Source organism: Elgaria multicarinata, chromosome 18 (genome assembly GCF_023053635.1).
Source record: "Elgaria multicarinata webbii isolate HBS135686 ecotype San Diego chromosome 18, rElgMul1.1.pri, whole genome shotgun sequence".
Taxonomy (NCBI): domain Eukaryota; kingdom Metazoa; phylum Chordata; class Lepidosauria; order Squamata; family Anguidae; genus Elgaria; species Elgaria multicarinata.
In genome coordinates, this window is record NC_086188.1 from 18946637 (window position 1) to 18974439 (window position 27803).

At 50.2% G+C, this 27803-nt stretch overlaps 2 protein-coding genes across 3 annotated transcripts in view; one reads left to right on the forward strand and one right to left on the reverse strand.

Annotated features, from left to right (window-relative positions):
• Positions 1 to 313: 313 nt before the first annotated feature.
• Positions 314 to 12246, forward strand: RASL10A (RAS like family 10 member A). Its single transcript, XM_063144285.1, has 3 exons — positions 314 to 529; positions 9348 to 9472; positions 11973 to 12246. The coding sequence occupies exons 1-3, from the start codon at positions 314 to 316 to the stop codon at positions 12241 to 12243; spliced, it is 612 nt and encodes a 203-aa protein (XP_063000355.1). The 3' UTR covers positions 12244 to 12246.
• Positions 12247 to 18393: 6147 nt separating this feature from the next.
• GAS2L1 (growth arrest specific 2 like 1) overlaps positions 18394 to 27803 on the reverse strand; it is a 70524-nt gene continuing 61114 nt past the window's right edge. For both annotated transcript variants that reach the window (XM_063144057.1, XM_063144058.1), the window contains one exon: positions 18394 to 20626. In XM_063144057.1, the coding sequence (XP_063000127.1) occupies positions 18994 to 20626 (1633 nt within the window). In that variant the 3' untranslated portion in view covers positions 18394 to 18993. The remainder of the gene's footprint in view (positions 20627 to 27803) is intronic.

Consider the following 27803-nt stretch of genomic DNA (forward strand, 5'->3'; position numbering starts at 1 on the left):
GTCTTTACTTGGCAGCGGTTGTGCTTCCAGCCTCCGTTCCGGCTGGGACAGCGATTCAACGGGCACAAAGTTGCGGGGATCCGGAAGGGGGGTGTTGGGAGGGGGGTTGTGTGTTTGGACTGAGAGTGCCCCCCCCCCACTTAGCCGCTTTGCGCTCCTTGGCAGCTAAGCACCATCCGGAGATTCTCGGTGCAGCCAAGCCACGGAGTGAGCGTTCGCACCTGAAACGGACCATTCCTCTCTCCTCCGCCTCTCCCGCTCGCTGGGTGGGGCGGGAGGAGCCGGCAGCTGTCCAGGGTGCTGAAGGCGGACCATGGTGGAGACCCTGACCGTGGCTGTCCTGGGAGCCCCGAAGGTGGGCAAAACAGCCATCATCCGCCAGTTCTTGCACCAGGACTTCACGGACACGTACAGCCCCACGGAGGGCCGCTTCGCCTACCGGCCGTCGGTGGTCTTCAATGGGAACATGTACGACGTGAAGATCTTGGATGTCCCCTACCTCGCGGCTTTCCCCGCCGACAGCTCTCAGGTGGGTGCGCAGCTCCTTTGCCCCGCCACTAGACTCATGGGGAGAGTAGAGGATTGTCCAGTGGAGACTGGTGGCTCCGACGTCAGTGGGGTGGTGAATCTGCTCTGGGTTTCAGTTTGAGCCAACCAGAACTCTAAAGGAGCTATTGAAGCTACAAAGCTTACAATGAACACGGACCCACCCTGCCAGAACCCTGGAGAGCTCCTTTGGAGTTCGGGCTGCTTCCGACTGAAACCCGGAGTGGATTCACCTCCCCACTGACATCGGAGCCACCAGCCTCCACTAGAACTGTCAACTTTTTGCGAGCAGGTTAGGTGATTTTAAGCAATTGACAAGGGTCTTTAGAGATTTCCCCCATGCCCACCTCTTCCTCATTATCTCAAGTGTGTGGAATCTCAGTCTAGGGACCAATTTAAGTAATGTATTAACCTATTTATTAATTTTTTTTACTGCCCAATAGATCTCTTAGCAGTTTGCACCCATTAAAACTGTAAACTGCAAGACAATAAAATACAGGCGATAAAATGCAATATGGAAGTTTCAAAGGACAATCTAAAAACCAAATAATAACCAAACCGAAGCAGGTAGCATTGCATTTTTTTAAAAAAAAAATCAAATACAATACCTGATATAAACTAAAAAAAATGATTCAACTTTCTGGAGTTACATGGAGGATCACACCTCTGGCCCCCACTCACTTTCCCCCAACCACGACTTGTGGGGGGCGGTATTCCAGTTTTTTGCGCAATTCTTTCTGCATTCCACATGTTTGGAATGCCTCTCCTGTATCTTAAATCTTTCCGTAAAGCCAGAGCTTTAAGCTACAATAGCGTAGAATTTGGGATAGTTTGGACTCACCCCCTTTTGACTTTGAGCTTGCCCACCACGGAAATGCACCCCCGTCCCCAGAGTGTCTCTGAAATTGAATTCAGCCCCTGGACTGAATGAGGTTTAATATCCATGATTTAGATGTTAATGGTATTTTCACTTACTTAAAAATCTGCTAGGACATCACTGCTGCTGCATTCTCAGGCCCTCCTGCTGAGCAGGGGCACGGGACTTCTGCCTCAAAGTCCTACCCTGGCTAGGGTGACCATATGAAAAAGAGGACAGGGCTCCTGTACCTTTTACACTTGCATAGAAAGGGGAATTTCAGCAGGTGTCCTTTGTATGCATGCAGCACCTGGTGAAAACCCCTCTTCATCACAACAGTTAAAAGCTGCAGGAGCCATGGCTGCTGTTGTTGTTTTTTGGATCTGGTCACTCTAGGCAGGGGTCTTGTAGTTTCAACTGTGGTGATGAAGAGGGAATTTCCCCAGGTGTTGCATGCATACAAAAGACAGCTGCTGAAATTCCCTTTTCTATGCAACTGTTAAAGATACAGGATCCCTGTCCTTCTTTCCATAGGGTCAACCTAACCCTGGTGGCACCACTGTATGTGAGTGAACCCTACATGTGAAGCACAAACAATTTGTGGTATAGGGTGTTACTTAGGGTGACCATATGAAAAGGAGGACTGGGCTCCTGTATCTTTAACAATTGTATTGAAAAGGGAATCTCTGCAGGTGTCACTTGTATATATGGAGAACCTGGTGAAATTCTCTCTTTATCACCACAGTTAAAGCTGTAGGAGCCCTGCCCTCTTTTGGATCTGGTCACTCTAGGCAGGGCTCCTGCAGCTTTAACTGCAGTGATGAAGAGGGGGTTTCACCAGGTGCTGCATGCATACAAACGACACCTGCTGAAATTCCCTTTTCTATGCAACTGTTAAAGAAACAGGAGCCCTGTCCTCCTTTTCATAGGGTCACCCTAGTGTTACTAGACTGAAACCAGAAACTTAGGACACAATCCTATGCATGTTTAGACAGAGGGCAGGGGGGAACCCCCTCCATCTTTCAGCATGCCCCAAACAGTCTTCCTGGTTGGGGCACGCTGAGAGTTGGAAGACTTTTACCTGTCTAAACATACAAAGGATTGCAGTCTTGGATAATCCTTTTTAAAGCAGTTTTTAAAAATGGGATTGCCTCCTCTTGACTTGGTGTAAAAGTTTGCAGGCTTTCAAGTAGCACAGAGCCCTCTGCTAGGCATGATGGAAGGGCAGCATTCTTCCTGCTGGAGCGATATGCATAACATCAAAGCTAGCATGTCTTTGCAGCAATAGGAATCGAGCAGATAACAGGTATTTCTTTGCCTGTTTTGTCTTTTTAAAGTGAGGGGGAGGAATCAGAGGAAGGACACTTCCTTTGCATGCAAAAGCATCCAAGTTCAGTCTGGTTATAAAGATCAAGTGCAGGTGATGGGAAAAGATCTTTTACAGCCAGAGACCCTGCTACTGCAATGGTGAGGTAGATGGGTAAACAGTCCTACCTGGTCTAAAGCAACTACTTAAGTTCTTTAGTAGTGCAAGAAGTTTGTAAGGTCACACTATTAATCCTTCCCCATCTCATCCACTTCACTGTTGAATCAAAGCATTTTAAGCTAACTGAGCAGGACTTTATCCACATACATAGGAATATGTCCCATTGAACTCAATGGGACTTGCTTCTGAGTAGGCACATGTGGTAGTCAAAGTAGCTTGTTAGCCATGGCCAGGTTCATGCAACACCAAAAGCCAAGCTGCTGAGGGTAATTACACAAATCCCTATTTCTCCCACCATGATCATGCAAACACGATCGTTGTGCACCTATCAGAGAGGTTTTATAGTATAAAGCTGTTGACAAAGGGTGATGTTGCTGCAGCAGCAGGAGCAAAAACCTTGGGGAGCTGTCTAATGCAGCCTCCTAAGAACATAGGAAAGTTTAGCCTGGAGAAGAGAAGATTGAGGGGAGACATGATAGCACTCTTCAAATACTTAAAAGGTTGTCACACAGAGGAGGGCCAGGATCTCTTCTCGATCCTCCCAGAGTGCAGGACACGGAATAATGGGCTCAAGTTACAGGAAGCCAGATTCCGGCTGGACTTCAGGAAAAACGTCCTGACTGTTAGAGCAGTACGACAATGGAATCAGTTACCTAGGGAGGTGGTGGGCTCTCCCACCCTAGAGGCCTTCAAGAGGCAGCTGGACAACCATCTGTCAGGGATGCTTTTGGGTGGATTCCTGCATTGAGCAGGGGGTTGGACTCGATGGCCTTGTAGGCCCCTTCCAACTCTGCTATTCTATGATTCTATGATTCTATAAGAAGAGCCATGCCAGATCAGATCAAGGGTCCATCTAGTCCAGCATTCTGTTCACACTAGTGGTCAACCAGAAACTCACAAACAAGACATGTGTGCAACAGCGCTCTCCGGCCCATGTTCCCCAGCATCTGATGTACATAGGCTTACTGCCTCTGATACTTGAGGTAGCACATAGCCATCAGGACTAGTAGCCATTGATAGCCTTCACCTCCAGGAATTTGTCTACCCCCTTTGAAAGCCATCTCAGTTGGTGGCTATCGCTACATCTTGTGGTAGCAAATTCCATAGCTGAACTCTGTGCTGTGTGAAGAAGTCCTTCCTTTTACCTGTCCTGAATCTCCCACCAATCAGCTTCATGGGATGACCCCTTGGGTTCTAGTATTATGGGAGAGGGAGAAAAATGTCTTCTTATCCACTTTCTCAACACCATGTATAATTTTTATACCTCTATCATGTCTTGTAGGCCCCTTCCAACTCTGCTATTCTATGATTCTATGATTCCTCTTGGCCTCCTTTTTCCAGGCTAAACAATCCCGCTTGTCTCTTGGATCATTTTTGTTGCATGTTTTTCAACTCAGCAATATCATTTTTTAGGTGTGGCAGCCAGAACTGTACACACTATTCTAAAAGTAGTCACACCATAGATTTGTATAAAGGCAGTATGATATTGGCAGTTTCCCCCCTCAATTTCTTTCCTAATTATGCCTAACATGGAGTTTGCCTTCTTTACAGCGCCCGCACGCTGGGTGGACATTTCCATCGAGCTGTCCACCACAACCCCAAGATCTCTTTCTTGTTCAGTCACCGCCAGCTCAGATCCCATCAGGTTATACTTGAAGTTGGTTTTCTTTTCCCCAATGTGCACTACTTTACACTTGCCTACATTGAACCGCATCTGCCATTTGGATGCCCACTCTCCCAGCTTGGCGAGATCCCTTTGTGTTTTAACCGCCGTAAATAATTTGGTGTCATTGGCAAACTTGGCCACTTCACTGCTCACTCCTAATTCCAGGTCATAGAATCATAGAATAGCAGAGTTGGAAGAGGCCTACAAGGCCATCGAGTCCAACCCCCTGCTCAATGCAGGAATCCACCCTAAAGCATCCCTGACAGATGGTTGTCCAGCTGCCTCTTGAAGGCCTCTAGTGTGGGAGAGCCCACAACCTCCCTAGGTAACTGATTCCACCGTCGCACTGCTCTAACAGTCAGGAAGTTTTTCCTGATGTCCAGCCGGAATCTGGCTTCCTTTAACTTGAGCCCGTTATTCCGTGTCCTGCACTCTGGGAGGATCGAGAAGAGATCCTGGCCCTCCTCTGTGTGACAACCTTTTAAGTAGTTGAAGAGTGCTCTCATGTCTCCCCTCAATCTTCTCTTCTCCAGGCTAAACATGCCCAGTTCTTTCAGTCTCTCTTCATAGGGCTTTGTTTCTAGACCCCTGATGATCCTGGTTGCCCTCTTCTGAACCCGCTCCAGCTTGTCTGCGTCCTTCTTGAATTGTGGAGCCCAGAACTGGACACAATACTCTAGATGAGGCCTAACCAGGGCCGAATAGAGAGGAACCAGTACCTCACATGATTTGGAAGCTATACTTCTATTAATGCAGCCCAAAATAGCATTTGCCTTTCTTGCAGCCATATCGCACTGTTGGCTCATATTCAGCTTGCGATCTACAACAATTCCAAGATCTTTCTCGTTTGTAGTATTTATGAACAAGTTGAAAAGAATTGGTCCCAATACCGATCCCGGTGGGACACCACTATTTACTTCCCTCTATCGGGAGAATTGACCATTTATTCCTACTCTCTGTTTTCTGTTCTCTAAGGAGCTACTGATCCATAGAGGACTTCTTCTCTTATTCCATGACTACTAAGTTTGTTCAGTAGTCTTCAGTGGGGGACTTTATCAAAAGCCTTTTGATAAATTTATTTATTTATTATTTATTATAAATCTATTTATTTATTAATTAGATTTATTGAATGCTCATCAAATAAATTTCTCTAGGCATTTTGCAGCAGCAGCATCTTTGACAGAATCTGATATCTTTTTAATGTCAGTTTTAAAGCAGCAGTTTCAGCAACTGAAACTCTCCCCATGGCCTGAGTTTGATCCCAGAGGAAGCTGGTTTCAGGCAGCCGGCTCGGGTCGACTCAGCCAACCATCCTCCCGAGGTTGGTAAAATGAGTGCCCAGTTAGCTGGGGGAAAGGTAATCACGGCCGGGGAAGGCAACGGCAAACCACCCCGCTATAAGGCCTGCCAAGAAAACATCAGCGAAAGCTGGCATCCCTCCAAGGTCAGTAATGACTCAGTGCTTGCATGAGAAGTTCCTTTCCTTTCGTTTTAATTTGGATCCTGGTCCTCCATTGGGAGAATTGACCATTTATTCCTCCCACAGCCTGGTACTCTCTTAGAGGCATTGGGAGTTGTTGTCCAAGCCGTCTGGCGGGAAACAGTTTGGGGAAGGCTACAGAAGGGCCTGATCCAATGGCCTGCCTAAGAGAACATCAGGGTCATTGCATTGCCTCTTGGGAGTCAGGTTTGTCTGCCTGCTTCTACTCAGGGGGCAGGGAAGGCTGGTGGCTCTGGAGAGCAGAGTTTCAGAACTTATGATTGCCAGACAGGTGCTGCTCCTTGCTTTTCTTCCTGGCATTCCGAAGGAGAACCAGCCCTTTTAACCAGAGCCTGGGAAAAGGGTCTGCAGTGATGGAGAATGTCTTATCCACAATTGCAAGGTTTACAAAACATATCTGTACAAAGACAAATTGAGCAATATGTACACAAGCACACATGGATGTATTGCACGGTGGACCATCGCCGCTGTGCAAATCAAAAACACCTTAACAGAGCTCTTGACTTAACTGCAACAGGAAAAAAAACCTTAGTGACGGCCAGATTCCATCTGGACATCAGGAAAAATGTCCTGACTGTTAGAGCAGTACAACAATGGAACCAGTTACTTAGGGAGATTGTGGGCTCTCCCACACTACAGTCATTCAAGAGGCAGCTGGACAACCATCTGTCAGGGATGCTTTAGGGTGGATTCCTGCATTGAGCAGGGGGTTGGACTCGATGGCCTTGTAGGCCCTTCCAACTCTACCATTCTATGATTCTATGTCAGTGGGGCAGAGAAACCACTCCAGGTGTCAGTCAGCCCCCATCAGAACTCTAAAGATCTATCCAAGGTGTTTCACTAGCTGTACATGTTGAAGGACTTCTTAGACACAACCACAACATCTTCGCATGGGCTTGTCTTCCAAGGTCTTAATCTGGCTGCCCCGTGCTTAATTCCAGCTGTCTTCTGCTTCTGTTGACCTGTCATTCTCCCTCCCTTCTCTTCCCTTTCCAGTGCCTGGAAGATCTGGGTAATTTCCCCCCAGAGTGGGTCTGGGTAATCCGTAGTGGGATTTTTAAAATTTCTCTTTTTAGCCTACATCTATCAGCACACGCCACCTCTTCACTTTGACCAGCTATTTCCGGAATTCCAAAAGGGAGCGTGGGAAGGCAGACAGCTTGTGTGCTGTGAGTGGGGTGTGTGTGTTTGCGCTAAAAATGGGGGAGCCAGCTAAAAATCCCAGCCCATTTGTGCAGGGGTGGGGGGAGGCGAGCGGCCAGATCCCGTAGACAGGCCTTGTTACTATTTTTGCAGAATTTAGCCTGGATCTGCTACTTACAGGGAGGGTCAAGGAATTGTGCAACGTACTGGAAACCCCATCAACAGCTATAGGATATCTTTTCTAGCAGTCAGACTGCTGTTGTCACTTCCAAGCAGTGCAGGCTGGTGGTTCCAATGTCCGTGCTGTGGCGACTCCGCTCTGGGTTTCAATCAGAACCAGCAGAACTCTAAAGAATCTCTTCAAGGTGCGAAGGGGTGAAGCACCTTGCATGGTTCCTTTAGAGTTCTGATTGAAACCCGGACCAGATTCACCACCCCACTGATGTCAGAGTCACCAGCCTCCACTGCTTTCAAGCATAGCTCTACCGTCACCGGGGCTAGAAACTTGATCTTTTTCCCCAGCGTGAAACTTGAGACTCTAAAACATTATGGAGGATAGGTCTATTGATGTTTATCATGCATGGACTCGATGGATTTATAGGCCCCTTCCAACTCTACTATTCTATGATTCTATGAGCATAGGGTAACTAAATGGAGCTTCCCTGTTCAGGAGCAATGTGCTTGGAATACCCAGGACCAATGGTAAAAAGCATCAACACCCCATATGGCAGTCTGTCTTTCAATCTATCCATCCCTTTATTTATACATCACCTTTCCATACACTCTTGACCAGATACAAAAGAGGGCAGGGCTCCTGCAGCTTTAACAGTTGTGGTGAAGAGGGAGTTTCACCAGGTGCTGCATGCATACCAATGACACCTGCTGAAATGCCCTTTTCTCTACGACTGTTAGAGATACGAGGGCCCTGTCCTCCTTGCCATATTGTGGACTGTTTTTTTATTTACTAGTCTCATCTGTCATTCCTGGTGGTCTGCGTATGTCCATTGTTGTTTTCAGCCTTGTGAACTGTTCTGGGAGGAATTTCGATGAAGGATGCTATGTTTAAATCAAGAAATAAATATTTACTTTTACATATAAAAACTTTTGTATACCACCTTTCAGCCCCCATAAACCCCACCCCCAAGTCAGTTCACAATGATAAAATATTTGCTTGACCATAAAAATGAGAACAGTAAAACTGCTATAAAAAATTGACAACATTTAAAAAAGAGCCAGCAAAATTAACATACAATTAAAATCCATTAAAAGCCCAGTGAAATAAAAACAATTTGACATCCTGCCTCAAAGCCTTCGATAAAGGGAACACTTGAAACCATAGGCGTGTGCAAAGGGTGTGCAGGGTGTGCCTGGGGCGCTTATTGTCTCAAGCGATAAGCACCGAATTGAGGGGGCCTTTGTGTAGGGATCCAGAGGGGGATCTGGACACAGTGGGAATGGTCCTCAGCTGCCCTCTGGCTGCTCTGCCCAAGAACCGCCCTGCAGCAGGAACGAAAGAGAATCGGTCTGCTGGGCGCCTCCCTGCCAAGAGCCACACTTCAAAGAGGCCAAGAGGAAGGCCCCCCGAAGGCTAATATTGCCTTGTAAGCCCCTCCTCTAGCCAGTGTCCCCACAATGCCCCACCAGTTCTGGGACTTCAGGATCGTCTCCTCATTACACTCACACACACCCAAAACTGCAATGGCTTCTCATCCCCCCGCATCAACTGCATTGTTCAGACAAGTGTTTAATAAATAAATGAATAAAAATAACGTCCTTTATGACTGAGTATTCAATCAATGTTCACCTTTTAAAGGAAATCCTGGGTGCACACCCTATGCTTGAAACCGCTCTGTTGGGAGAGAGTTCTAGAACTGGGGTGCTGCCACCAAGAAGGCCGTATCTCATGTTATCACACCTCTCTTGGTGGCCGAACACAGAGCAAGAACACGGAAGAGGGTGATAACTGATGGAGTAGGTGGTCCTTAAGAAACCCTATTCCTAGCCATGGAAGACATCTTCTCCTTCATCTTCATCTTCTTCCTATCTTCTTCCACCAGCTTGATCCAGCTACAACTTTCCTCTTAGCTCCTCTTTTGGAAATGCCTGCTTCCGTTGCACCAAATGTTCATGTCTTCTTCTCCTCCATCAGGAGTGGTTGGACCTAAAGTACCGGGGGCTGAGGAACACGGACGCCTACGTATTGGTCTACGACATCTGCACTCCCGAAAGCTTTGAGTACATCAAAATGATCCGTCAGCAGATACAGGAGAACAGGTGAGCACAAGAGCGAGAATGCAGTCAGGGATTTGCAGGTGACAGATGGGGAGTGAAAGCCAGTAGCGTAGTGGTTCAAGTACTGGACTCCGACTATGGAGATCCAGGTTCTAGTCCCCACTGTGCCATGAAGCTCACTGGGTGGCTTTGGGTATCCCTGACTCTCAGCCTAACCTACTTTACAGGGTTGTTGTGATGATAAAATGGAGAGGAGGAGGAGGAGGACCATGTAAGCTATATTGGGTTCCTTGGAAGGGGCGGGGGGAAGAAGGATATGAAGGAGGAGGAGGAGGCTTTCTACCAGATTGAAAATCCAATCCAAAAGCCCATCAATTCAGTGGGGTTTACTTTTGAGTAAATACACATATGCATGCACTATGTGAAAGTGAAAGGGCTTGGGCATATTTAATGGGATTCTGACTTCTTTTCCCTTTAGACACTCTTCTAGGGCTGTTCACACAACACGTTAAGCCACACTCAGTGGTTGAGTGTGGGCTGTTGTTGAACTGTGGGCTGTTGTTGAACCGTGGGTTAATGTGTTGTCTGAACCCAGGACATTTGCTACAGGGTGGCTTGTTAACTGTGCAGCGTGGCTTGCTGACCACCCTGAACAACCCAACAACAAACCAATGGTGCCCAAGGTGACTGGTTCGAGAAAAATAAACTGCACTGCATGGTTAACAAGCCATGAAAAAATGTCATTCCAAAGCTGCCTTGAGCTTATCAACACATTTGCCGATATTTAAATGTCCCCGCACATTTAAACTAACCAACAAGCCTGCTGGCTGAATTAGGGTCAAAGGGCAAAGGTGTTATCATTTTAAAACAAACCTGGCCCTCATTTATCCGGACTGCCGGCCCCAGTTTCTCAAATAACTATAAAATTGTCAACTTTTGTTTTATTTTATGCTAATAGCAGGGACAATGCCTTCTCTGTGGTGACCCCTATCCTAAATCTATGATAAACTCTCCCCAGGACATATGTACGCCTCCCCTCTTGTGGAGTTTTAGAAGAATCCTAAACCCCCCTTTTTTTTATTCCCGTCTTCTGTGGGGTGGTTTTATGGCATTGTTTCTGTGGCTGCTACTATGAAGTTTGTTTTTTAAATGTCGTTTGCGATGATGTTGTTGTTGTAATAGCTTGTGTGATCTTATTAGATTCTTAGGTTGGCAATAGTTTTGTAAGTCACATTGAGAGGGGGAACACCCTAAAATGTGGGATAATTTTATATTTAAGTACAGGGTCTCTGCTGATTTGTCCAGTGAGCTGTTCCCACCCTCCTCCCTGAGCTCCCATGATGCTCTTCTACATCATCTATAACAGGCGTGGGCAACTTTGGATGGTCCAGGGAGGCGTTTTCCCCTCCCTCTGTAGGCTCGACTTGAAAAGAAACCACATTTGTCTTTAGTAAGCCTCCATAGGGGCAGTGGGTGGGGGATATTGGGGTGTGTGACAGGGGTTGCATGTGGCCCACCTCTCATATGCAACATCCCAGGCCTACTCTGAGTAGCTCTTCCGGTGTCCCATTAAAGACAGCCATTTGCATGGCAAGCAATGCTAGGCCAATAGGATGTACCAAAAGCCAAACATAACATGAAATTTGGAATACTATTTCCCCTGGGCTCAGCATGAGATGTTTATTTTTCCAGCATTCTGAGATGTGGTCTCCTTTCGTTGTGGGTCAATAGGGCATGCACCACAGAACGACAGGGAAGAATGTGTGTCCCCCAACCATCCCACAGTAGGGCCCTGCCCCCCACCCACCCCCCACCCCCCACCCCCGCAATGGTGACTTGTTTGTTCAAGTTCTGCAGGGGTGGATGGGGTGTGTGTGTTGCTCTAGTGTTCCTTGAAGGGAACGGGCCTTCTTGGTGGTCACCCCCAATTACGGTATGCTCTCCCTGCCATCTTATCAGTGCCAGACCTTCCTCTACTCCCACACAGATCATAAAGTTTTTAATGGGTCCTGGCATGTTGTTGGTTGACTGTGTAGAGTTCTTCTAGATTTTTGTATGTAAATGGTTTTATTGTGTTACTAGCTTGACTCGCGCAGACTGTACCCTAGTATTTCATTGTTCAGTATCATACTTTTCCAGCCTTTTTTGTGGGTGCCCAGAAAAGCCAGGCCTGAGGCCAACCAGAATTCCCCCACTCCCAGCCATTCCCGCCCCCTGCTCCCAGCTGTGTTTATATATCTTATTGCTTAGGAACACAAAGTTCTTCTCATAGCTCGGAACCTCCAGCGTACAAAGTTCTTCTCGTAGCTCAGAAGCTCCATGCAACTCATTTCCACAGAGTGTGTGTGTGTGTGTGTGTGTGTGTGTGTGAGAGAGAGAGAGAGAGAGAGAGAGAGAGAGAGATTATATTGAGGTTTTAGCATTTAAATCTTTTGTAAATCGCCCAGTAAGCTTGGGCTATTGGGCAGTATAGAAACAGAATGGCTGAAGGAATGATTTACCCCTTTGAATGGTTTTGCAACTTTGCCCCTGGCCTTCCTAGGACAAGCAGCACTGGCGAAGCCCCGATCATCGTGGTGGGGAACAAGCGGGACCTGCAGAGGCAGCGCTTCACGCCCCGACGGACGCTCTCAATGCTGGTGAAGAAGAGCTGGAAGTGTGGCTACCTGGAGTGTTCGGCCAAATACAACTGGCACATCGTCCTCCTCTTCAAGGAGCTCATTTGCAGCGCGTTGGCCCACGGCTGCAAGAACAACCACTCTGCCATGCGCCTCCAGGGGGCGCTGCACAGGAACCGATGCAGCCTGATGTGACCAGAGGCCGCTGGCCGCCAAGGGCCGCGGCCCTGAAGCACTCTCCCAAAAGCACCGGGCCATCGGAGCGGCAAGCGAATCCGGGGGACATCCCGAAGGCCCCTGGACCACAGCAGCCATTTTATATGGCTGAGCGTTGGCTCCTGTCCACGGAAGCGGCCTTAAAGTGTGGTGGCCGCATCAGGGAGTGATATTAAAGGCACCAAAGCAGGGGTGGGGAACGTTAGGCCCATGGGCCGAATGCGGCCCTCTGGGTTCCACAGACAGTCCTGCCCCCTTTCCTGTGACCATCCTTTGGTGGTTGGTCTTCCAGCTTTGGCATGGGTTTCCCTTCATTCTAAAAAGTTGGAATGCCTCCTCTAAAACTTAGTTACTGGCAGGAAGCGCTGTGAGCGAAAACATGTGGGTATTTGGGGTCCGCCCCTTTTGCCTTGGCCCCGCCCACCCTTGGAATGTCCCCCACCCCCACCCCGAATTCTCAAGTCCCCCACCCCTCACAGTTGAGGATGCGACAGCCAGCCCTGATCCCAGGACCACAACCGAAATCGACTAAGGCCGCATTCTGCCTTGAACAGCCTCCCTCTTTAGCAGGCCCAAGAGCGGTGCTGAGCAGCTGCTGGGGTCCGAACGCCTGCGCAGGGCCCAAAAGTGCTGCCCACACTCGTCCAGTCCTCCGGCGTCAGGCTGATCCGGAAGCAGCGGCAGGGAAGCCACCCTCTGTTTCAATTTGCCCACAAAGCATCACTCCAGGGCATTGTGTCCTGTCCTGTCCTGTTCCAGGCCGTCGAGGCTGGTCAGCAGAGCAACGAATCCGCTCCGGGTTTCAGTCAGAACCAGTTGGAGTTCCAACTGGTTCTGACTGAAACCCGGAGCGGATTCTCCAGCTCACTGACAGCAGAGCCTCCAGCCTCCAATATTCCTCGGTCAAAGCCTGCAATGTAAAACCGAAGGGGACAGATCCAGGATCTGCCTGCCAGGGATGGAAAGCCTCCGTGCATGGGTATTGTGCCTCCACACCATTTTCAGGGATTTCCCCTCCCTCCCTCCCTCCCTCCCCCACATCCCGCACCACAGCTCGCCCCATTCGTCTGCCACCCCTGATACTCCGTGTGGCATTTTCAGGGGAGCTGAGGGTCCGCCGTGGGGGGAAAGGGTGGCGAGGAAACCCATTTCCCCCGGCCCTGTTGCGCACTGCTCAATCTGGAGCTGATCCATGGGCAATTCTGTTTGCCGGTGCACTTGAACGGCTTCAGTTTTCACCAGTGGATTGGGGCCTGTGCTCATGAGCATCACTGGGGGGACGTGGACTTTCAGTTCTCTTGGACCCAAACTTGGCCAGCCAAGCCGTAGCGCCTGCTGCCATGCAGAGGATCTGGCTTTTGGCATGTTACTGCATGACATGCTGCACGCATGCACCGGGCCATAACTGCTTTGCAGGCAGATTTGATCCCTGGCACCTCCAGGCAAAGCGGGGAAAGACCCCCTGCTGGAGATGCCAGTCAGAGCAGACCAGGGGAAGACAATCTCCAACCCATGGTGCTAAGCCTCCACAGCCCCCTCCCCTCCCCTCGCCCCCTGGTCTGGGGAGAGGAATCCCCATGTTATCTCCAATCTCCAATTGGAGATAACAAGAGGATTCTCCAACACTCGGCCAGGGCAGGCACAGACTTGAGTTTTTCCCCAACTGGAATGCAAACAGTGTGGGAAGGAGGCACCCAGCTTGGCCAGGGCTGGCAGCAGGTGGCTTCCTCCATGCAGAGACACAGTGTGTGTGTGTGTGGCGGGAGGGTTTCAGGGTGTCCCAAGAGGGGAGAATCTTGCCTCTTTAACAGCATCCAGCCTGCTGGTTTGGTCCAGGAAGGCAATCCAACCCCTGGACCAAAAGAGATAGCCTGTCCCCATAGGAGACAGACCTGAGCTAGGTAAACCAATGTTCTGATGGGGTCTAAAACAGCTTGATTTACCAGCATGAGATGTGCATGCAAAAAACTTGGTACGGTACTCAGCCATAGCTGCAGGTCACTGGCTAGTCACCTGCAGCTGCAATTTTAAGAGCTCTTCCCAAAGGGCTGTGGGAAGATGGCTTGCAAGGGACGAGGACGTTCCTTCTTTCCAAGTCCTTGTAACTGCGGTCTCCTTCATGTTGTGGGTGGGGATTCATCCATCAGCAGTTTCTGTTCTGCCTTCTCAGGAATTTATCACCACACACCCCGTCCATCACCATCCCCAAGAGCACATGCCCGGAACGACCCCCGAATGCCGGGTTTGGATTCGCTGATGCAGGCTAGACTCTAGGGATGGGCAGAAGGTTGCTTAGGGAACTACCGGTAGTTCCTGATGAGACGATTTGCAGCAGATCAGAAAGGGTTTCCAACTCCCAGCGGCCACAACTCTGAGCTCCTCCACACTCGATTAAGGCGCTGAAATGAAGAAAACTTGGTGGGGCGATACATCGGGTTGGGTCCAGGTTTTATGCTGGATAAACTGTGAGTTTTCCTGCCCCTTTGCCGGATTTTTTGGGGGGAGTCCCCTTCTCCCCTACACACAACACAGCTCACCCCATTCATCAGGACCTCCTGATGCGCCATGCAGCATTTTCAGGGGGCTGGAGGGGGCCTGCCGTGGGAAGGAGGGGGGGGGCAGGGAAATTCTCTTCCCACAGCGCAGTTGATTCAACTCAGACCCGAAGCCAACCCAAGGTATTTTTCATGACTGTGAAATTTCGTTGGACACTGTTTCTAGATAAGGGCTACCTATCTTTCTTGTGCAATATTTTACCAGGACATCGAGCAACTTTAGCCAGGCTGATCTGTATCGCTCAGTTTGCACATTTTGACCCTTGATTTATTTTAAAGAGAAGGATGCTGAAAACTGAGTCGCCAACATACAAAATACCTTCTCTTTATTCCCGAGAGCTGGACGCGTAGGAAAGCGTACAACCAGCTCCTGTCCGCGGCTTCCCTCGTGGCCCAGTGATGTCAAAACGTGCCGGACAGGCAAAGGGCAGCACATGTTTGCACAATGCTGAATTAAAATGTGGCACTCGCCAACCACAAGCGACGGAGCCCGCTTATAAAGCAGCGCACGAAGGCAAATTCACTCAGGGTATTAGTCACGGCAGCTGAATAGATCCTTATTCAAAGGCAGTATATCAGGGGAATGCACCCTCAGGAGGTGACCAATACAGCCCATGGGGGTGTGTGAGTATCCTCGTGGGCCCCTCCCCAAGTCTCACCCCTGGCCTGGAGGCAGGCAACAGGAACCCCCACAAGGACTCGGGGGAGAGGCATTCCCATTTTACCTCCAGTTGGAGATAACAGGGATTTCCCTTCGCCCTGCTCACCCACCCAAAGGGGAATCCTCATGTTATCGCCAACCAGAGATAACACGGAGATTCCGTGGACTCTGCCAGGGTTTCTGGTGCTCCATCAATCCATCCCCCGGTCCAAAACAGGTGGTCCACCCCTGTGGTATACCTTTCCTTTCCGGGTGTAAGGGAGCAACCAAGGCAGGTTGGCCAGCCTCTTTGCACCCTGGTTGAGCCTCTCAGAGGCAAGGGGCTGGCCCATGGTGGAAACAAGACGGCGGACCCTGAATTTGTGGATCCAGCTGGGCAATTCCTTTGCACCGAAAAATGGTTTTTTGTTGCTGTCCTCTTGACTTTGTCATCACTGAGTAAGCAGTGACATGGATGTAACAGGTTCGCCAACCAGAGATATTCCGGGGATTCTGCCAGGGTTTCTGGTGCTCCGTCAATTCATCCCCCAGTCCAAAACAGATGGCCCACCCCTGTGGAATACCTTTCCTTTCCGGGTGTAAAGACCATCTCTACCCTCCCAAAACACACATGCACACACACAGAGATCCCCCAACCCTGCAGCAGTGGAGGAACACCTCTATGTTCCTACTGTGTGTTTCCAGCACCCACGATGGGGGTCTTCAGTACCAGTAGCTCACCAAGCTCTGGGAAGAGTTTGAAAGCACACCAGAGAGGTCTAGGTAGTGGGGTGGAGACCACGTCCATCGGTTGATCCAAGCCCTCGGGAGGGAGAGAAGGCTGTAAGAGGCATCAAAGCATTTTGACACCCAGGAGTAGCAAAGCCATCCTGACCACATTTTGTACGGACGTGACACGGGCGGCCCAAACCACAGAAGCAAACTAGCCGTGGGAACAAAATTTCCACGGGTGCTGACGTGGCACTGAGAGATGTCTGATTTCCACACTGCCCAGGGCGTGGCAGCCGGGATAGGGTGGGGGACAGAATCTGAAATTGTAGTGGTGGCCACCCATTTGGATGGCTTCAAAAGGGGGTTAGATAATCCTGGAGTAGGCTGTCCATGGCTACTAGCCCTGATGGCTATGAGCTACCTCCAGTATCTGAGGCAGTAAGTCTGTGTACACCAGTTGCTGGGGAACATGGGTGGGAGGGTGCTGCTGCACTCGCGTCGTGCTTGTGCGTTTCTGCTGGTTGGTTGACGTGTGAACGGAATGCTGGATTAGATGGACCCTTGGTCTGATCCAGCAGGACTCCTCTGAGGTTCTTATGAGAGAGAGTTGGAAGGGGCCTTGAAGGCCATCTAGCCCACCTTCCTACTAGATGCAGGGAATCCAGAAAGACAGCATTCTGAAACGACGGCGTCCCAGCCTCTGACTGAAGACTTCCAGGGAAGGAGAGCCCACCCCACCCGGTAATTGTCAAGGTCGAGCCAAACTGCTCTCGCCGTTAAGATTTCACTCTACACTCCTGAAGCTTAAGTCTGTGAGAACTAGTCCTGCTTCCTGTGTGATGGCAGCCCTTCAGGTACCTCAAAGAGTGCTCTCTTCTCCCCTTTCCATCTTCTCTCCTCCAGGCTAAACGGTCCCGGGTCCCTCAACCTCCCAGAACTCGTTTTCCATCCGCGTGACCCTCTTTTGATGTCCTCCTAACCTGAACCCCCTTCCGGTCTGCCTACCCTCAGCCCTTCCCAATTTGGCGCCATTGAGAATGTTATGGACTGGTCTGTATGGCCGATGGCCAGGGATTCTTGGAGATGTGGTCCCAAACATCTGGAAGGCATTGGGTTGGGGAAGGCGGGCCTGTGCCCTTTGCAAACCGTGGAGTCCAGAACCTCAAGAGAAGCTAAAAAAAAACACACACAACACCGAGAAATCAGTACCCCAATCAACCCTTGATTGTTGCCTGGGCTCTTGTTAGGGTGTGCAAAGAAGAGAAACGGGGGCTGAAATTTTAATCTGCCCAGAGCAGGGGTGCAGGCGGGCCAAATTTGGCCCATCCGATTTCCTTCCACTGCCAACTGCTGGATAGTTTACTCGGTTTTCTGCAGCTTCCTCCACCACCACTACCCCCATCCTAAAAGGTCAAAATGCCTCCCCTCACGCTTAGCGGCTGGTAGTGAAGGCTTCAAGCTAAAAGATGCGGGTATTTTATTTGCGTTTTTGGCCCTGCCCCTCTTGCCCTGGAACGTCCCCCCCGCCCCCCGAGAGCTCCTTCGGAACGGAACTTGGTGCTCGGGATGAAATTCGTTCTGCACCTCCGGCCCGGAGCTACGGAACACCCGCCGACCTCTCGGGCCGGTTCCCACTCACACACGCAGCAACCCGGACGCAAACCCTTCCTGCAATAAAGGCACACAGGAAAACCGCATGATTTGTCTGGTTTTTTTACTGTCTGGGTTGAGAGAGCTTGCGGGTCGGTTCAAGTCAGCTACATTCGTGGGGTCGGATGGCGGGCACTCTACGAGAAGCAGCAATTGGTAGGGGAAAAAGGGGGGGGGTCAGGCTCCCTGTATTACTTAACATAAATATGCATAGATTATTAAACACACCTACAGTAGGTCGGAGCGGAGATCAGGGAAGGGGGCGGAGCCAAGGGTACTTGAACGGCCCAGATCCAGGAAAGCCGAGAGGGTCCCACTGAAGAGAAATTCATGTGCAATACTTCAGTATCTCCTTCCCCGGACGCCCGGCTTGGGAAAAGTAGAATCCCCTAAAAGAGGTGCTTTAAGAAATGCCGTCTCCTTGCATAGTAGGGAGTCAGTCACACCCCTACAGCATTCCCCCCTCCCCCAGGCCAAGCCCGCCACCAAGCCCACCCTGGAACGCGAACATTTCAGGACTCCGGGTATCTCCATCGTCCGCCCAGCCAGGGCTCGGTCGCCCTTTTCGAGGTGTGGGATCGAACGAGAGGTTTAGCGATCAAAAGTGCGATTGAGTTTGGAAGGCTACAGGAAACGAAGGAAGTCAAACCCCACGCGCAAGGTCGCAAGGGGAGGCCGCGGCCGCGAATATCTCAGAAGCCGCCCTCCGGGTCTCCAGTGCTCAAGGACTCCTCCTGAAAGCATTTCACAAAACAAGGAACTACCGCTAAAGCAGCCTTCCCCGACCCGGCGGCCTCCAGAGGTGCCGGACTGCAATTCCCATCATCCCCAGGCACTGGCGGGGAAAGACGGGAGTGGCAGCCCAACACACCTGGTGGGCACCGGGAGTCAGGAGGGGGCTGTGCTCAAGCCATGCCGTCTTCCAGCCTCAGTTTAAAATAAAAATAAAAATAAAGAGGAGGTTCTGCCTTCAAACAATCAAAGGCTCCCCCCTCCAAAACACCCCAAAGAAATCCTTTCGAAAGAGCAGCAAATCTCAGGGTCACAAGGGAGCATGCCCCCGGCAGCAGCAGGGCGTCGATGGCGGAGCAACAGGCGGAAACAGTTGCAGCCGGTGGGGGGTAGAGTGCAGGCGATGCCCCCTAGCGGCAGCTAGGCCCAGGCCCCCTCGTCGGCCGCCCCCGACTCCGCCGGGCCCCGGGGAGATTCCATGAAGGAGGAGAAGGCGTTGTGAAAGGCCGCCCAGGGCCGGTGCTCCGAGGGGCGCTTGGAAGGGCTGTCTTTGGGCGAGGCGCCCCCCGCTGGGGTCTTGCTGCCCCCCGCGGCCTTGTAGCTGAGGGGAGTGGGGATCTTTGAGGGGGCCTTGTCCGGCTGGGAGTCGGTGCGGGGCTTGATCTTGGGGTGCAACTTGAGCTTGTAGATGGAAGGCACGCGGTCGGGTTTCTTCAGGGACGACTTCGGGCGGAGTACGACGGCCTCGGGGGCTTCCGGGGACCCGGCGACGGACTCCGCGGGGTCCTCGGCAGGGGCCAAGAGTTCCACAGTGGCCCAGGGACTGTCCGCCAGGGGCTCAGGGATCTCAACTCCCTCCTGGACCTCCTGCAGATCATTCAGGCCCGGGTAGTAGTTGCTTTCGTCCGAGGAGCTGGACAGGGCCGGTTTCCGCCAGCGCGTGGCCCGCTCGAGGGGGCCCGGCGAGTCCCAGAGGTCGGAGGTGTCGGCGGAGCCGTTGGGGAAGTCCGCGTGGACGGAGGGGGCCCCGTCGGAGGCTGAGAGCCTCTGGGAGGTGGCGTTCCTTTTGGGTTCGTCTTTGGGCTCCGGCGGGAAGCCGTACTTGCTGAAGAAGTTGAGGGAGGACGAGGACGAGCTGGAGGAACAGTAGGCCGAGTCCGCGGCCCCTTGGTCCGGGGTGGTCTGCAGCAGCCGAGGGCCGTCGCAGGCCCTGCCCAGGGGCTCCACCGGCTCCTGTTCTTCATCCTCCTCCACGCCCATCATCTGGGAGTTGGCCAGGAACTCCTCCTCCAGCCGCCGGAAAAGCTGCAGCTCCTGGCTCGGATCCAGGCACAGCGGGGTCCGGAAAGTGTGGGCCATCTCCTCCAGTTCCTGCCCCAGGCTTTCGGAAGTCTGCCAGCTCTCCCTGGGCCGGGGCTGCCGGACGGGGCCGTGGGAGGCCGTCGAACCCAACGGCCGCTGCTTCTGGGGCCTCGGAGCGAGCGGCGGCGTTCGGGCCGAGGGGTCGGCCATTTGCGGGGCAGGAAGCGACCCCCTGCGGCGGCTGAGCGCCGGACTCCTGGAACCCACTGGGGTCAAGTGGCCCCTGGCTGGGCTCTTGGTCCTGGGGGTGGCTCTTCCGGAGCCGCCCGGGCTCTGCTTGGGCTTCTCGGCTCGCGCCCACGAGTGTTGCCCGTCCTTCCCTCGGCTGATGAGGAGCACAGGTTCCCCGGAGGGTCTCCCCTGGCTGCGGGCCCTGGGGCGAGGGCTCTGGGCTAAGGGCTTGCTATGGCCATTTGGCATCCGGGGACGCCCCCGCTCCTCCGCCTCGTTCTGCCGGCCCCCCGGGGACGGCCTCGGCAAGCCCCCCCGGTCTCGTGACTGGCTCCGGCTGGCCGGCTGCCTCTTCGGGCTGGCGTGGGCCTGCAGGCCAGCCCCTTCGGAGATCCGTCGCCCGGGCTCCTTCCTGAGGGCCAAGCCGCCCTCGTCATTGCGCCTTCTTCCCAGGGTGCCGCTGTGCACGGAAGACGCAGACGAGTCGCTGTCTCCAGAAAGACGCCGGGCTCTGGGGGGTCTGGAGCAGGACAGAGGCAAATCATAAAGACATATTGGTTACTTCTGCATTTTACCACACGCGTACATTCTCTAGGACATCCTTAACCACCCCCCTGTAGGGTAGTCCAGAATGATCATCTCCATATTGCAAGTTGGGGGAGGGGAGGTCTGAGAAAGTGCAGCCCCCAGTGAGATTATAACTCAAGGAAGATTTGAACTCGGGGCACCTTGGCTCACGCCTCACGCTCCCTGCCACAATGGAACACCCATTCTCACAACACAATCTTCGTCTCCTGTACCTTTCATTGGCCTTTTGTTTTCATCCCCATGTTAGGACAATGGCCAGTGTTTTGTCTATTTCGGTAGGGACGTCCCCTAAATCTCAGATTGTCGTGTCAATCCCATAATTGCAGCAATTCTTATCCGAATAGCTAGAGCATAGGTGGGCCACCGCACCCCGCAGATCGCATGAGGCCCTTCGAGGCCTTGAATACAGCCTGCCCTGGGTACCCAAGCCCCCAAATCCCAACCTCCCAAACAAGCCCTCTGCTCAGTCATACCACCAGCCCTGCCAAAAAAATGACTCATTTTTCCGTCTTCCCTCCCCAGCTCCTTTTCCTTGTGTGCCGTATCTTTTCTGGTTGCAAGTTTGTGGGCAGGCATCGTTTTGTCTTCCTGATTGCATGTAAACCGCTCCAGGAGCCTTTTTGGCTGCTGAGCAGGATAAAACTACTATAAATAAATAAATAAATAAATAAGTAATAGATCTGCACACAAATAATAGCTGAACGTCAGCTGGAAATGGGCTAGACTAAAAATGCCCATGGGACAAGATTATGAGGTCACCAGTTTGCTCCTCCAGCTGTGGGAGAAAATCCCAGGACATTTGCTCTACCTGTTGGTTGACTAACTGATGACAGACACAGAACCCCGTGTTTGAAAAAGAGGGGGGAAACCTACTATTTGAGGTGTATCAGCATTTTTTTCTTCCCTTGGGAGAAAATACTTGAGAGTCACCTTGAAGCATGAGTTTGAGAAGTATGAAAGTCACCTTAGTGGGAAGAATTGGGCAGAACTGGCACCTGTAGGGGGCAGCGCTGTCTATTTTGGATCATAGAATCATAGAATAGCAGAGTTGGGAGGGGCCTACAAGGCCATCGAGTCCAACCCCCTGCTCAGTGCAGGAATCCACCCTAAAGCATCCCTGACAGATGGTTGTCCAGCTGCCTCTTGAAGGCCTCTAGTGTGGGAGAGCCCACAACCTCCCGAGGTAACTGATTCCATTGTCGTACTGCTCTAACAGTCAGGAAGTTTTTCCTGATGTCCAGCTGGAATCTGGCTTCCTTTAACTTGAGCCCGTTATTCCGTGTCCTGCACTCTGGGAGGATCGAGAAGAGATCCTGGCCCTCCTCTGTGTGACAACCTTATTGGATCAGGATGTGGCAGGCCTACCCAGTTGAATTTTAAGATGCCTTTTTAATAATGCGCTGCTTTTAATAATGTATTAGTTTAAAATGTTTTAATTAGTTGTATGTATTTTATGGTGTTTGTATATGTGTTGTAACCCGCCTCGATCCAGAGGGAGAGGCAGGTAACATATTATTATTATTATTATTATTATTATTATTATTATTATTATTATTATTATTAAAAAAACTGCATTTCCCACCTGCACTGGTCCAGACAGCCAATTCCCCACATAGACCACCAGGGGGCAACAACACAGAAGAAAAAGAACGTGGTGGGTTTTATTTTAAGTTAAGTTCCCATCCTCATGACAGCTGGGCTTGTGGCACAGAAAGGGAACATTTATTGCAGGGACCGCAGGAGGGGGAGGATGTATCTCTTTTTTGCCTGGACTGGCGATTGCCCCCCCCCCCCCCCCCCGGTCCTCTTCATATCTGTTTTCAGTGTCAGCAGCTCTCTGGGGTGTTTTGGGGAGAGAAAGGCCTTTTAACTGAAGGTACCGAGGAATGGACCGAGATCTTCTGTGTGCAAAGCAGGCAGAGCCGAAATTCTAACACCGAGCTATTGAATACTGTCCGGGCTGGCAGGGATCTTATGCAGAAGAAGCCTGGTTCACACAACATCTTTACAGTATTGGGTTTTTAACTGTTCTTTGCTTTTTAAAATTTTTTAAAATGTTTTTAATATTACAATGGTTTAATTCCATTTTAACTTTTGTAAATTTATATTGATATGTTTTAATTGTACATGTTTCCAGATTGTAAGCTGCCTTGAGTCCCAAAATTGGGAAAAGGTTGGATGATGATTGATGAAGATGATGATGATGATGATGATAATAATAACAATAATAATGGCTAGAAATTTGCTTTTGTAAACAAGGAGGATGAGGAGGAAGAGGGAGGGGAAAAGGAAGGGAGGGAGGGAAGAAGGAAGGAAGGAAGGAAGGAAGAAAAGCTGAGATTCTCAGGAAGCTGAGATTTGACAACATCTGGATCCAGCAGTTTTCCTTGATCCAACAGATACATGGCATTACACACACAGATGCTTTTAAGATATTAAGAGCCGCTGTGAATGTTCTCAGATTTTGTTCCAGCAGTTAATCCAAGTTCAGCCAAGTCAAGCGTGGCGCTTTCTTTAAAGTTCTGTGACACAAGATGAGAGGACATGATTCCGTGATGCAAGACAGTCGTGGTGTCTGTGGCTAGGGAAAAGCTGTGTCCTCCTTGGAAGAAAGGCAGGCAGGCAGGAAGGGGGAGGGGGAGAGAGAGAGGCCCCGTTCAGAAGACACCTTAAACCACAGCTTTAACCACGGTAAGACAGAAAGCCGTATTCACTGTGGTTAAAGCCGTGGTTTAAAGTGTCTTCTGAACACAGCCTGGCTTTCTGGCTTAACAATCATGGTTAAAGCCATGGTTTAAGGTGTCTTCTGAACACAGCCTGGCTTTCTGGCTTAACAATCATGGTTAAAGCCGTGGTTTAAGGTGTCTTCTGAACACAGCCTGGCTTTCTGGCTTAACAATCATGGTTAAAGTCGTGGTTTAAGGTGTCTTCTGAACACAGCCTGGCTTTCTGGCTTAACCACCGTGGTTAAAGGCGTGGTTTAAGGTGTCTTCTGAACACAGCCTGGCTTTCTGGCTTAACAATCATGGTTAAAGCCGCGGTTTAAGGTGTCTTCTGAACACAGCCTGGCTTTCTGGCTTAACAATCATGGTTAAAGCCGTGGTTTAAGGTGTCTTCTGAACACAGCCTGGCTTTCTGGCTTAACAATCATGGTTAAAGCCGTGGTTTAAGGTGTCTTCTGAACACAGCCTGGCTTTCTGGCTTAACAATCATGGTTAAAGCCGTGGTTTAAGGTGTCTTCTGAACACAGCCTGGCTTTCTGGCTTAACAATCGTGGTTAAAGCCGTGGTTTAAGGTGTCTTCTGAACACAGCCTGGCTTTCTGGCTTAACAATCGTGGTTAAAGCCATGGTTTAAGGTGTCTTCTGAACACAGCCTGGCTTTCTGGCTTAACAATCATGGTTAAAGCCGTGGTTTAAGGTGTCTTCTGAACACAGCCTGGCTTTCTGGCTTAACAATCATGGTTAAAGTCGTGGTTTAAGGTGTCTTCTGAACACAGCCTGGCTTTCTGGCTTAACCACCGTGGTTAAAGGCGTGGTTTAAGGTGTCTTCTGAACACAGCCTGGCTTTCTGGCTTAACAATCGTGGTTAAAGCCGTGGTTTAAGGTGTCTTCTGAACACAGCCTGGCTTTCTGGCTTAACAATCGTGGTTAAAGCCATGGTTTAAGGTGTCTTCTGAACACAGCCTGGCTTTCTGGCTTAACAATCATGGTTAAAGCCGTGGTTTAAGGTGTCTTCTGAACACAGCCTGGCTTTCTGGCTTAACCACCGTGGTTAAAGCCGTGGTTTAAGGTGTCTTCTGAACACAGCCTGGCTTTCTGGCTTAACAATCGTGGTTAAAGCCGTGGTTTAAGGTGTCTTCTGAACACAGCCTGGCTTTCTGGCTTAACAATCGTGGTTAAAGCCATGGTTTAAGGTGTCTTCTGAACACAGCCTGGCTTTCTGGCTTAACAATCATGGTTAAAGCCGTGGTTTAAGGTGTCTTCTGAACACAGCCTGGCTTTCTGGCTTAACAATCATGGTTAAAGTCGTGGTTTAAGGTGTCTTCTGAACACAGCCTGGCTTTCTGGCTTAACCACCGTGGTTAAAGGCGTGGTTTAAGGTGTCTTCTGAACACAGCCTGGCTTTCTGGCTTAACAATCGTGGTTAAAGCCGTGGTTTAAGGTGTCTTCTGAACACAGCCTGGCTTTCTGGCTTAACAATCGTGGTTAAAGCCGTGGTTTAAGGTGTCTTCTGAACACAGCCTGGCTTTCTGGCTTAACAATCATGGTTAAAGCCGTGATTTAAGGTGTCTTCTGAATGGGGCCAGAGAGAGAGAGAGAGAGAGAGAGAGAGAGAGAGAGAGAGAGAGAGACAGAGGAGTTCTCAGGAAGCTGAATTTGGGAACATCTGCGCCCAGCACAGTGTTCCTTTCTCCCACGGAGTCATGGCATGACACACAAAGACATGTGCGCATACAAACACACCCACACCCATGTAACTAAGCAGCTAGATAAACTTTGCGTACACAGTGTGAAACAACAATGAAAAACAGGAAACAGGAAGGCTGAAATCACCCCAGAGGCAGAAGCTGATAAGGCAGCCTAGAACTATACGGTCCGATGGACGTGGCTCCAATAGGTTTCAGCAAAAGCGGGCCTTGTTTCAGCTCTGACTGACAGAAATGCTGTTTCCTGCCACGGAGGCCCTCCTGACCTCGGGCTAACAAGCAGGCCACGTCCCCCATGGTCGCCTCGTGCTTCTCTGTACATCTCTCCCCCATCAGCTTTTCTCCTCTAAACACAAGGAGGTTGCAGCTCTCAAAAACTAGGGCAGGGCAACTTGTGGTGCTCCAGATGTTGTCGGACTGCAATTCCCATTAGCCTTAGTGAAGGATGATGGAAGTGGGAGTCGAACAATGTCTGGAGGACCACAAGTTGCCCACCCTTGTCTTAGGGATGGAGAGAGAAAAGAGCTATGGTACAGTCCTCTCGGGAACGTACCACTTCAGAATTCCAAGAGAGGGGGAAATCACATCTTTGACTGCCGCCCCGTGTTCCTGGAGGGGTTCAAAGTACAGGGCGGAGTGCCAGCTTTGCCTACGAAAGGTCCCAGCTTCAAGCCCCAACATTGCATTACAGGGCTGGGGAAAGCCCTGAAGAGCTGCTGCCAAATGAACTGGGATGGATCGGCCAATGAGCCAGAGCGAGCAGAAAAGACACACCTTGAAGAAGTCTAGGTGCAGCTTAGGGTAAAAGAACTTGTGTTTTTGCAACTTTTATTTTCTTTAAATGCCTTTATATCATTCAGCTCTATTGACTAAACACATTCATTGCAATTTGGTGGTTTTAATTCACTAGAAAACTGTTGTGTTAAGCCACAAGTGTCTGGAGTGTCACACACCCCACGTCTACAGCCTAAACCCCACGTTACTGGAAGGGGAAGGTAAAAAGAAGGAAGGTGGGACTCTTAAGGAGGCAGAGATCCTTAAAGTGTCACTCAGGGGGTCCGGGTCATAGAAGGAACCCTGGCACAGAGGACTTCCTGCTCCCAGTAAGGATAAAATATGCGAACCACCAGGAAAAAGAACCCTTAACCCACCCACCCCCATAAAAACCTGCAAAAAAGGAAAAGCCCTGAAAAGTTTGCACAACAGTCTACAGGTTGCAGAATTTATTACAGTTATATCCTGCCTTTTTTTGGTCTTGTAAGCAAGACAAAGTGGCTTCTAGGATCCTCCTCTTCTCCATTGTATCCTCACAACAACCCTGTGAGGTAGGTTAGGCTGAGAGTCAGTGACTGGCCGAAAAATCAGCCAGTGAGTTTCACAGCTGACTAAGGACTAGAACCCAGACCTCTTGAGTCCCGGCCCAGCACCCTAACCATTACACCACACTGGCTCTCACAGCACACTGGTTCTCTTCTTGTTGGGGCTGGACCTGGGTGTCAAAGCACCCCCTCCATCTCTGGGATGTGCTCGTAGGGGTGGTCGCCATAACAACAGGGCGTGCCCCCCACTCCTCCTTCATCCTGCTCCTGTTCTGATGAGTGAGTCACACTCAGCGAATCCCAGGAGCAGAGAGGGCGGCTTTTGTTTTTATCATCCCAGAAGACCCACCAACACGGGGAGGGGTTTCTCTGCCCCTCCCCACACCCTCACAAGCTGCAAACTCCTGGGTGTCAATGATTCTGGCCCCTGGTTTCAGCACCTGGCCCCCTGATCATCACAGTTTCCATTAAATCCATATTAAAAAGAAACCACTGAAAAGCAAGACGGTGAAAATTAAGGCTGCAACGTTTATTCTGTGAGTCCAATGGAATAATAATTTAAAAACCCACTAAAAGGAGCCTCCACTAAACAAACCGAGGACATTCCTGGAAATGTTTCTTTTCCTCGTTATTTTTAATGCAAGTGTTTTATATAAAGACTGTTAATGTCATCACCTTTATTTTATTTATTATGATGAGCATTTATGTTCTACCTTATTTGCTTAAAAAAATATGGTGGTGTAGCAGTTAAGAGGGTTAGTCTGGGATCCGGGTTCAAGTCTCGACTTGGACATGAAGCTCACTCATTGTCACTCAGCCTAACCTACCTCGCAAGGTTGCTGTGAGGTTAAAAATGGAGAGGAGGAGGCTCATATAAGCTGCCTCGATTTCCTTGCCAGAGTAAAACGAACGGGCTATAACTGTAGTAATAATAATAATAATAATAATAATAATAATAATAATAATAATAATAATAATTTATTTATTTATTTATTTATTTATTTATTTAGAATATTTATATACCGCTCCCCATTGAAAAATTTCGGAGCGGTGTACAAGGTAAAATGAAAATAAAAACAGAATAAAACAGTTAAAACAAAATTTAAAAAGAAGCAAAAAACAACAACACAGAAATCCAAGGCTGCATGTTAAAGAAAGGCTTCTTGGAATAAAGATGTTTTCAGGAGGCGCCGAAAGGAGTACAAGGTTGGCGCCTGCCTGACCTCCAGAGGCAGGGAGTTCCACAGGAGGGGCGCCACCACGCTGAAGGCTCTTCCCCTGGTGGATTCCAATCGGAGGATGGATCTAGGTGGAACCACCAGGAGCAGGCCCTCGGATGACCTCAGTGACCGGGCAGGTTGG

Excerpts from the sequence above, each read along its gene's own strand:
- RASL10A (XM_063144285.1), top strand. The coding sequence starts at position 314 with ATGGTGGAGACCCTGACCGTGGCTGTCCTGGGAGCCCCGAAGGTGGGC. Across the intron at positions 530-9,347 it reads TCCCCGCCGACAGCTCTCAG|GAGTGGTTGGACCTAAAGTA; the intron begins GTGGGTGCGCAG and ends CTCCTCCATCAG. Across the intron at positions 9,473-11,972 it reads CAGCAGATACAGGAGAACAG|GACAAGCAGCACTGGCGAAG; the intron begins GTGAGCACAAGA and ends TGGCCTTCCTAG.